The sequence below is a fragment of the Hibiscus syriacus genome, unplaced genomic scaffold, assembly GCF_006381635.1.
Source record: "Hibiscus syriacus cultivar Baekdansim isolate YM2019G1 unplaced genomic scaffold, ASM638163v2 tig00001120_pilon, whole genome shotgun sequence".
NCBI classification, from domain to species: domain Eukaryota; kingdom Viridiplantae; phylum Streptophyta; class Magnoliopsida; order Malvales; family Malvaceae; genus Hibiscus; species Hibiscus syriacus.
The window spans coordinates 1,697,791-1,709,506 of record NW_024061845.1 but is presented as its reverse complement, the minus strand read 5'-3'; the positions used below and the strand labels follow the sequence as shown (position 1 = coordinate 1,709,506).

Sequence of the window (11,716 nt, the reverse complement as noted above, 5' to 3'; positions counted from 1 at the left end):
AGAAGAAGAAAGAAGTTAACAATTAATATAGAGACTTAAACCGAACGGATCAGTAACGTTAGAGATAATTGGTTTTGTACTATAAGGGCCCAAATATATATTAATTAGACTATAACTTCGAAGGATTCTAAACTTTTTTTTAATAGTCTCATTGATATAATTTATTAGTAACATCTAAAATTATCCAATCTCATTTCAAGTAAGCTCATGTACTTTAATTTGCTGGTAAATGATAATGCCACCACCATGGACCGACCAAATGGGTCATTCATGGATGTCCTTTCAGAATTTTCCCATCAGGTTTCCCATTCTTTCTCATTTGTCAAACACTAATAATCTTTATTAGTTAGAAAATACCAAAGGGATACCCATTATTCTCATTTTCACTACCAAATAATCTTCATTCCATTTCTAGAACCTTTACAGTCAACTTTATTCCCATTGAAATTTATATACTTGTGTTTTATATATATAGAAATAAATAATTTGCATGGTATTATAGATCTTGGATTTTTAAATAAGATTGAATAAAATTTCAGATTCCATAAAATCAACCGAGATTACACGTAAATTATTGAGAATATGTAATTAAAATTGACTTGAAATTAAATTACTTATATGCTTCTTCTCTAATTACTTATTTTTTAAATAAATGAAATCGGGACATGGATATGTCATGATCAATTTACGATATACATGTTTACTATAAACTTTTTAATAATTGAATTAATATTACATGTTAATTTAATATTAACTTAACTGAAAAATAATTAAAATATTTTTAAATAAAAGATATTGTTTAAAAGTTAAGAACGAGACTGATAAATGTATATATAATATGTAGTGCTACAGTTATAAAATATAAATAAATATAACAAAATCTAATAAAAAGTCTAAAGAAATATTCCCATGCCGCTAAACCACATGGGAAATGACAATCACGCTTCCGCTAATTTCAAAATGATACGAGAGTTGCATGCATAAGGCAAGATGTCATAGTAACGCTATATGACCTCAAATTCAATCACTTATCACGCTGTACGGCTTCGATTTCAGGCCTTTATCATGTTCCACGTTTCTTATTCAAATAATAAAAATAGTTTCAATGTAAAAACAATAATTTATATAATAATATAAATATTTTTTTAAATATTTTAGGGTTATTATAAGATCGTATCTATATAATTTTTTTAATTATTAAAAACACACACCATAAATATACAATTACTTAAATCTATGACAAGAAAAATAACACTTTCAGTTCGTAATTATGTAAATGTTTATTGTTTATTTATTTGTGTAGTCATATTAAAAACATTCAAGAATCCATTAAGTGATTTCAATAATAAAAGAAAATATTGTTTTTTTTAGAGATTTTAGATTCAAGTAATTACGTATGCAAAATATGTTTACGATGTTAATAGATCAAAAAAATTCCTAACATATATTATTCTATAATTACCTTATCTAAAAGATTCAATGATATGGCGTAACAAATATTTAAATATTTTTTAAAAATAAACTACTTGGAAATAATTTAAATTAGGTTAAATATTTAAAACGTATTCATAAATCAGATTTTAAATAATTTTAAAATTGACATTTTTGCTTTTGGTCCAACTTTGTTATAATCTATTCTTTTGATATCTTGTGATAGCCTATGCTTTCAAGGATAAATTTTTTTTAAAAAATGATTTTTTTTTATGGTTTACAACCACATATTTCGTATTAAATTTAAATACTTTTTGAAGGTCCCTTAGTTAGAATCAAATTATATTTCACATGACGTGTCCACTAGTTTATTTATATAAATTATTTTGATTAAATTAAATATATTAAAAAATATTCAAGTACGAATTATGTGATTTCAATGGTTAATGAATTATTATTATTTTTAAGGTATTGAGTTCGAACACCACAAATACAGGCGTCGTTCAATTTCAAATGACTGAGAGTCTTTGAATAAATATTATTTTGTATTCATTTAGACTAATAAAAAAATAAAAAATAATTTATTATTTTAGAAATACAATTGTGTTAAACATTTAATAGAAAAGTTATCTACTTTTATCGTTTATGATTTATTATTGTGTTATTTTTTTTACATATAACATTCTAAAACAAAAAAAAATTACTCTAAAATACATTAGAATTTGAGAACTTAATAAATATTAACTCGTTTTAGGACACTACAAATTCTAAGAATTAATAAAATAACAAATAACAAGTAATTTAATCAAAATAGAAAATCCTTTTACACTTGAAAGAATATTCCGTGAAAAGAAAATAATTATTTTACTGTTTGATTGATCTTAGACTTAAATTTAAACATTAATTTATTTACTATAATTTTGTTTTCTTCATCTATAAATAATCGTCATACTTGTTCTTAGTTCTCATAAGTCATAATTCCCTTTAGTTTTTTCTTTTTCTTTCTTTCTGATCCGAAGTTTTCTTCCTCAGTGACCCATAATCAGGTACTTTATCATGATTAACCTAACTTTGATTATCCAAATCTGGGTTTATCTTAACTTTTTAGTTCTTAATCTTTCATTTATTCTTTTACATGCTCTGCTTTTATAATTTTTTACGATGACCCGACTTTCCTCCATGAAACTATGCATACCTTATTGAATTACAGATGGTTTTGTACCCAGTCTTTGATTTCATAAGTTCTATTTTTCTGGGTCTGTATCACTTACACTTCAAAATATATTTTAAAACGAAAAATAAATTAAATATACAACTGTTTTTTTTTAACCTCCTCGTTGAAATAACTGCTAGTGTATGTATTGTGTATAAGGTACTTATCTTGTTATATATCAAGTACTTGATTCGGGTTTCTGATGTTCTGATAAGTTTTATTTTCTTTTATGCAGACTAAGCTTTTAAGAGTGTGCTAATGACGAGTTTCATTAACGACAATAGCAAGGTAGTGAAGTTGGCATCCATTGATGCACAGTTACGGCAATTGGTTCCTGCTAAAGTGAGTGAAGATGATAAATTGGTGGAATATGATGCGTTGCTTTTGGATCGGTTTCTTGATATTCTTCAAGACTTGCATGGCGAGGGCCTCAAGGAAACGGTATATCATTCTTCTGTTTCACTTTTGTTTTTTGAATTTTGGTTTTTGATGGTTTGGTGGATACCCTTGTTTTCTGAAACCAGTCTACGTTGGAGTTTGAAGTTTTAATTGCTGGAAGTGTTTGAAACGATGATGAATTCTCATGGTAGTATTATCCTTTGTATGAGACACTAATTTGCTTCATTATCAATTGAGTGCTTCTGTTTAACACATTTGAACATGGTGTCAGAGTAAATGATTCTTCAAATATATGAAAAAACGACTATAGTGGTACTCTTACTTGTATCCAGCTCTTATCAGAGTTTGCGAAACATAGATTGAGTGTACACTGACTCATGAGAGTTTCATATCTCTGGTTTCTGAACTCCTGGAGATCAGAGCTATATATTGGATTGGTTTGTAGATCCTGTTAGTTTTTATTTGTTTCTTCCAAACTTTTCTGTTCATTTTTGTGGTAGATGGTAAATAGAAAGGGTTGTTCTAAAAACTTGTTCAGTGATTTATGGTGATAAAATTGTGTTTTTGGTGTTTGATTTGTTTAGGTTCAAGAATGTTATGAACTTTCAGCTGAATATGAAGGGAAGAATAACCCCAAGAAACTTGAGGAATTGGGAAATGTTTTGACGAGTTTGGACCCTGGTGACTCCATTGTTGTATCTAAAGTTTTTTCCCACATGCTCAACCTGGCTAACCTGGCTGAGGAAGTCCAGATTGCTCACCGTCGAAGGATCAAATTGAAGAAAGGTGATTTTGTTGACGAGAACAGTGCAACAACCGAATCTGACATCGAAGAAACTCTCAAGAGACTTGTGGTTGATCTGAAGAAATCTCCTCAGGAAGTCTTTGATGCTCTTAAGAACCAGACTGTGGATCTGGTCTTCACTGCTCATCCTACTCAATCGGTTCGAAGATCTTTACTGCAGAAGCATGGAAGGTTTGTTCTTTGATTCTAAATAATCATTTTCTGATGAACAGTTTCAATTCAAAACCTACTTGTGTTCACTATTATGTTTCTGATTATTGTTTGTCCAGGATAAGGAATTGTTTAGCTCAGTTGTATGCTAAAGATATTACTCCAGATGATAGGCAGGAGCTCGATGAGGCTTTGGGGCGTGAGGTATATGTACTTGTCACAATATTTCTGTAATGTATACATAAGCTTGCTATCCATGCCTCACATAAGTTTGTATTGGTTTCCCTTTCTATGTAGATACAAGCTGCATTTCGTACAGATGAGATTCGAAGGACCCCTCCAACACCTCAAGATGAGATGAGAGCAGGAATGAGCTACTTCCATGAAACAGTATGGAAGGGTGTCCCAAAATTCTTGCGTCGAGTTGACACAGCTTTGAAGAACATTGGAATTAATGAACGTGTTCCCTATAATGCACCACTTATCCAATTTTCTTCATGGATGGGTGGTGATCGTGATGGTAAAATTGTACTTGAACTAATAATATTAAAGATCTACCATCTACTATGGACTAATTTTTTAATTAGTTAAAACTGGAGGTACTCAAATATCTTTTTGTGGGTGCTTCAGCATTTTTTATATATATGTAATGCAGGCAATCCAAGGGTAACTCCTGAGGTCACAAGGGATGTTTGTTTGCTGGCTAGAATGATGGCTGCGAATTTGTACTATTCCCAAATTGAAGATCTGATGTTTGAGGTATTAAGCTCGTGCCATCTAACATGTTCTATAGAAATTTTTCTAGAAGACCAATTTTAGGCAAGTTCTTATTCATGTCTTTGCAGTTGTCCATGTGGCGTTGCAGTGATGAGCTTCGTGTTTGTGCTGATAAACTTCTTAGATCCTCAAGGAGAGATGCCAAGCACTACATAGGTATACATATATTCTGGATATATGCTGGTTTCAGTTTTGCGTGCATTTTCTTCTGAATCTGGATTATGCACTGGGTTTTATGTTCATTTCACTTGAGTGATGTTAGAAAAAGTGTTATTTTTATCAGAATAATAATGAGAACAACAAGTAGGAAAGATGGAACTAAATTTTTTAGGGTTCTCCAATTCCCCACTAAGGGGCATGATTCTTCTAGATTTTATGTTCTATAGCATGCTCAAAGATTGAATTTAGACTTAATGCAAGTTGGAAATGGCAGTTTCTACAAATATTTTGTTCAAGTTTCTGTTATTATCGGTTAAGTTCAGGTTGATATTACTCTTGATGCAGAGTTTTGGAAGCAAATACCTCCCAGTGAACCCTACCGCGTGATTCTTGGTGATGTTAGAGACAAGCTGTATCAGACACGAGAAAGGTCTCGTCAATTGTTATCTCATGGTATATCTGAGATTTCAGAGGAAGCAACTTTCACCAACATTGAGCAGGTATCTACTTTTCCCTATCATGGTTTAAGTTTGGAATGCACCTACTTTTCATGAAATTTCCCTTTGTTATTCAACTCGCGTACAAGTGTCTGGTATGCATCCAAAACGGATGTGTTCAATTTTTTTTTTAAGTTTTTTCCCATGTATGTGAAAATCCTTGAAGGATCATACGGTTCTTGATTTGCATGAATAACATTTTCTTATGCCTTCTATTATTCAATAGTAACTTCTTCTTAACTGACCTTGGCACTAATTAAGTTTTCAATTTTATGCAGTTTCTGGAACCTCTAGAACTTTGTTATAGATCACTTTGCTCTTGTGGTGACCAGACGATTGCTGATGGAAGCCTTCTCGATTTCTTGAGGCAAGTGTCAACCTTTGGGCTCTCACTTGTCAGACTTGACATTAGACAAGAGTCTGACCGCCACACAGATGTCTTAGATGCCATTACCAAGCACTTGGAAATTGGTTCCTACAGAGAGTGGTCTGAAGAACAAAAGCAGGAATGGCTATTATCTGAATTAAGTGGCAAGCGCCCATTGTTTGGTTCCGATCTTCCTAAAACAGAAGAAATCACTGATGTTTTGGACACATTCACTGTCCTGGCAGAGCTCCCAGCAGACAACTTCGGAGCATACATCATTTCAATGGCGACTGCACCTTCTGACTGTCTTGCTGTTGAGCTCCTGCAACGTGAATGCCATGTGAAGCAACCATTAAGAGTTGTTCCACTGTTTGAGAAGCTTGCAGATTTGGAGGCAGCACCTGCTGCTTTGGCTCGGCTCTTCTCAATAGATTGGTATAGAAATCGGATCAATGGAAAGCAAGAAGTTATGATTGGGTATTCGGATTCAGGTAAAGATGCTGGGCGTCTCTCTGCTGCCTGGCAGTTGTACAAAGCTCAAGAGGAGCTTATAAAGGTTGCTAAGCAATTCGGAGTGAAGCTAACAATGTTCCATGGTCGTGGTGGAACTGTTGGAAGAGGAGGTGGTCCAACTCATCTTGCTATATTATCTCAACCACCAGAAACTATTCACGGGTCTCTTCGTGTTACTGTTCAAGGTGAAGTTATTGAGCAATCATTTGGAGAGGAGCACTTGTGCTTTAGAACGCTCCAGCGTTTTACAGCTGCCACACTCGAGCATGGTATGCACCCACCAGTTTCACCAAAGCCTGAATGGCGTGCACTGATGGATGAAATGGCGGTTGTTGCTACTGAGGAGTATCGTTCCATTGTCTTCAAAGAACCTCGGTTTGTTGAATATTTCCGCCTTGTAAGTGCACTTGCATTATTCTTAACACCATCTAAATTATTAAAAAGCAGTTTTTTATTGGATAATACTTTTTACTTTGGCTGCAGGCTACACCAGAGTTGGAGTATGGTCGGATGAATATCGGTAGCCGACCTTCAAAGCGGAAGCCAAGTGGGGGTATCGAATCCCTCCGTGCAATCCCGTGGATCTTTGCTTGGACTCAGACACGATTTCATCTTCCAGTTTGGCTTGGCTTTGGAGCGGCATTTAAACATGTGATTCAGAAGGACATTAAGAATCTGCAAATGCTGCAAGAGATGTACAATGCATGGCCTTTCTTCAGGGTGACAATCGATTTAGTCGAAATGGTTTTCGCAAAAGGAGATCCCGGGATTGCAGCCTTATATGATAAACTTCTTGTTTCTCAAGAACTGTGGTCATTCGGAGAGCGGTTGAGGATCAACTATAAGGAAACAAAACACCTTCTTCTTCAGGTACGATAACCGGAGCATTATACCTCCTATCATATATTTCCTGAGAAAAAAAACAATACAATTGTGAGACAAATCCAAATTCGCTTGTATTTCCAGATTGCTGGACACAAGGATCTTCTTGAAGGGGACCCCTACCTAAAGCAAAGACTCCGGCTGCGTGATTCATACATAACAACACTAAACGTTTGCCAGGCCTACACGCTCAAACGTATCCGTGACCCAAATTACAACGTGAAGTTGCGGCCGCATATCTGCAAACCAGCAGATGAACTTGTAAACCTGAACCCAACAAGCGAGTATGCCCCTGGTTTGGAGGATACCCTCATCTTGACCATGAAGGGTATTGCTGCCGGCATGCAAAACACGGGTTAAACCGACTTACCACTCGATACTTGTGCAAGTATGCATCGAAGAAGGTTGTGTTCAGCGTGAAAGAGCTTTCTTATAGTAAAAGGAAAAGCAGCGGATGCCATTTAAATTATCTTCCATAAGATCAAAGGTTTGATCCCCCTTGTAAACTTTATGGTTATGTTAGTGTTATTACACTTTTGATTTCATGCAATAAACCCTTCAAGGCTTTTGTGTTTCGTATACATTTTTTGGTCTTTCTAGATTATAGCTTATTGCTCATTTGCAGCCAGAGATGGTAAATTATATGAAATCGATAAATTTTGATTTAATCTAGTTTTTTACATTGATTCTTTTTAGTTTTTAAAATATTTAGAGGCAGTCCAAATTTAAAATGGTTTTTTTTATTTAAAATAATATTGTAATATTCCTTTTGTACATTTTGGGGAGTTATTATAATATATTTTTATATATATTTTTCTAATTATCTCTTTATTTTATCTGATAAAAATATTGTTTGTATTGAATCAAATTAAAGATGAATTTTTATGTTAAAAAATCAAACCAAATTCGAAGTGGCTAAAATTTTCTTAAACTTGAATCAGAGGATATATTAATTAGATTGGAGTATGATTGATTAAAAAACCTGATTCAATCCAACTTACGATCATTTTTATAAATAAACTTGGTTGATTTATATATATAATTTATTATTATTACATACATTATATTTGAGTTTCTTTCTCTCAAAAATGATTTTGATTCACTATTATATAGTAATATATTAAATAATTATTCATTTATCTATTTTTAATTATATCTTCATATAATTATATTATATGGAAATAAAAAAAATTAGAGTATGAAAATTGAAAATGTAATAGAAAATTATATATATATATATATATATATATATATATATATGTATGTATTAAAAAACCTTAATACAAAAATAAATGTTCAAAGTATATCTAAAATTAATTTTAGGTATCTAAATTATTTTTTCTTTAAAAATAGGTGATCAAAGTTTTTTTTATTACACTTTTAGGTGTTTAACGTTTCTGATGTTATATTTTTAGGTGCATAGATTGTAACGATTGTTAAATTTGACCGTTAAGTTACACGTGTTAGATATATAAAATTTAATTTTTAAAAAACTTAAAATTAAATTTTATTTTGAAAAACCTCGATATTTTTTAAAATTATAAAAATTCCAAAATCCCAAAAAATCCTAATTTCAATCCCATGGGACCACTGACCGCTACCAAAGCCATCAATCAATCGAATACCCAATGTTGTTCGACTGGCCAACCATCAAAACCCTTTATTTTAACAATCGATCAAACACCCAATAGTTGCGTAAAAACAAGATTTCATGATCAACTAAAGAGATTTTTCATGCTATAATTGTCGATTGGTCGCTATAATTAGAGGTTGGAGCAATTCAACTAATCTCACGCCGTTGGAATTTTGGCCGGTTGGAAGTGATCAAATGTGACAAAGGGATTGAAATTAAGTTTTTAAGGAAATTTAATTTTTTATAATTTCAAGAAAAATGAGTTTTCTTTTAAATATTTTTTTTAATATTTTTTATAAAATTTTATAAAATTGACACGTGTCATTTAACGATCGAATTAACGACCATTACAATCCAAATATCTAAACATATAATATTAACAACGCTAGACACCTAAAAGTATAACAGAAAAAATATTAAATATTTATTTTTTTTTAAAAATACTCTAGGCACTTAAAATTAACTTTGGGCTATTCTTACTTTAAGCCAAAAAAATAAAATAAAAAATGACTTGATTAAGAAGAAAAGCATAATTCTGGACCTCCCTTTTTCCTGAATTTTCTCGCACCCACTGCTCCCCTCTTGTAAAAAATCAACAATTTTCTTCTCTTCCCCAGAAAAGCAACACTCGCTGAGTCACTTCCCACTCTCAAACCCGAGAACAGTAAAGAGGTAAATTCCCCAAAAAATGTCTCTCTCGACTCGACAAAGGCGAGCGACGGTGTCGGATATTCCGTCATCGTCGCCACCACAATCTTCGAAGCCAGAATCATACACGAAAGAGGACAAACCAGGACGATCATCATCATCTGACAGCGTGGGGGAAGACCGTGTATTGGGGTGGTTCACGGTGTTGTTTGCTTTGGGAATGCTACGGTACATGAGCGCCACATCGAATATAATACACGACTGCGATGGAGTCTTCAATTATTGGGAGCCTCTTCATTATCTTCTCTAAAAATCCGGATTCCAAACTTGGGAGTATAGGTAAAAGCGCCTACATACGAATTCAGCCTTATTTTATACGTACTTGCCCGTAAAATTTACTTGGTTGTACTCAATAAAATGTAAGCTGATCTAAAAATGTGATTCTGGATTAAATAGAAAAAATAAATTTATCTTTGAAGTATAAAAAACTTGGACCTTTTGTTTGTTGAGTATGGTTATTTATTATTATTTTTAAGTAGTCAAGTACCAATCAAAGGATGCCTTGAGTTTTTGTGTTGATTTTAGAGGTATTTATGCTTTATTTAGCGAGTGAGAACTGGAAAGCGAGGAACTTGAATGTAATTCTTTGGGAAATATGATGCTGTTATTATTTGTGAACTATTGAAGTAAGAAATGAAGTTAGTCAGCTACTGCTAGGTGATGTATGAATTTCATGCGTATGGTCTATGGATCAATGAATATATGTTTTTGAGCGTGTTAGATCATAGATGGTGCTTGCGTTTATCAATAAGGATTGGGGTAGATTTTCTTTAAAATAGGTTTGAATAGAGTTCAGTGATTAGCTTTTAGTTGGTATTGACGTATTGTTTTTGTGCCGGTGTGGATGCATTTTGAAATGGATTTTGATTGAAGTTTTTGGGTAGTATCTAACTGTATGATAGGTTGAAATTAGGCTTGTTAGTAGTTACTTATAGGTTGAAATAAATGGCATTTATTTTTATGCAGGACTTTATCAAGAATGCACAACTAAATTTTCTTTGTATGTTGCCTTTTTTTTTTTTTTTCTAATGGCTATAGCCTTCCTTTACAGTTGCCTTGTAGTTCTAATAAAAGTTCTGAAGAAGCATTCTTTTGCTAATTTTTTTAATTGTTTATGTTTGGCATTTTTGCTGAAGAATGCTGTTCAAACAACAACGGATGTTTTTTTTTTTGCAGATTCTGTACTTTGTGTTGGAAGTGAGTGGCATCGTTACCCATCATCATTTTTTGTGCCTGATCATATTGGTGTGGTGAGATGGATTGATGATGGATTCCGAGGTATTCTTCCATTCCCTTTCAAGGATACTCTGGGAGGGACTGCAGCTGCACCACCATACTTCAACAATAAAAACAAAGAATCAGATGAGCAATATGTAATTAACCCTGTCTATGACCTAGTTCATATTAGATCAACTTCAATCTTTATGCTTTACTGTTATAGTTTCAGTTGTATATTGACCCACTGAAAATTGCAGCTCCAAGATGTTCGAGCTTGTACATTCCTAGTTGAGCTGCAGCTGAACCGGCCTTACCCTTATTGTGGAAATGACCCATCAACATGGGAGGTAAAATATCATATTTTATATATTTTTCCCGTTTCTCTAATATATTTTTCTTTTTATATAATTTAATTAAATTGTGCCTGTTTCAGCCTATTGCAGCACTACCATACTTGGACAGGGAGCTCTCACTTGCCAAATATTGGTCATTTTTCATCCCGTACTTGTGGCAGGAGAAGAATGTCTTTGGCATGTACAAACTTCTGCAGAGAGTATCAAAGCTAGAATGATGAATGACATGTTAGTTGTTTCTCCTTATTTCCTCGTCTTTTTTCCTTCAGAAGTATCGTGCCCATTGACTGCCTAGAATGGCATTTTTCCACATTTTTCATGTTATTCCAAGTGGGAAAAATGGAAAAGGAAAATTTATAACACTAACATTCATGGAACCCAGCGATTAGACCATTTTGTAGTTGTATATGATACTGAAGGTTTAGCAGGAACAAGAGAATGAGATTCAATTAATATCACATTATTGTCATTTTACAAAGCTGCATATGTTTCAACAAGGATGGATATCGACAATTGAAACCCATCCTTATGTTCTTGAATCTGGCCTCTTATCATAAAAAAAAGGCTTGAATACCGGTAGAATTTAGGTCTTATAGTCGGCTACCTGATGG

At 32.9% G+C, this 11,716-nt stretch overlaps 2 protein-coding genes across 2 annotated transcripts; both read left to right on the top strand.

Annotated features, from left to right (window-relative positions):
- The first annotated feature begins 2,349 nt into the window (after window positions 1–2,349).
- Window positions 2,350–7,731, top strand: LOC120122779 (phosphoenolpyruvate carboxylase-like). Its single transcript, XM_039141874.1, has 11 exons — window positions 2,350–2,477; window positions 2,896–3,085; window positions 3,628–4,019; window positions 4,118–4,202; window positions 4,296–4,518; window positions 4,654–4,757; window positions 4,844–4,931; window positions 5,280–5,434; window positions 5,710–6,708; window positions 6,795–7,181; window positions 7,278–7,731. Exons 2-11 carry the CDS (start codon window positions 2,903–2,905, stop codon window positions 7,551–7,553), a joined length of 2,892 nt encoding a protein of 963 aa, XP_038997805.1. The 5' UTR covers window positions 2,350–2,477; window positions 2,896–2,902; the 3' UTR covers window positions 7,554–7,731.
- Window positions 7,732–9,358: 1,627 nt separating this feature from the next.
- On the top strand, window positions 9,359–11,524 carry LOC120122883 (dol-P-Man:Man(6)GlcNAc(2)-PP-Dol alpha-1,2-mannosyltransferase-like). The gene is made up of 4 exons (XM_039141929.1): window positions 9,359–9,813; window positions 10,711–10,907; window positions 11,010–11,099; window positions 11,186–11,524. Exons 1-4 carry the CDS (start codon window positions 9,741–9,743, stop codon window positions 11,321–11,323), a joined length of 498 nt encoding a protein of 165 aa, XP_038997860.1. The 5' UTR covers window positions 9,359–9,740; the 3' UTR covers window positions 11,324–11,524.
- Window positions 11,525–11,716: the final 192 nt, after the last annotated feature.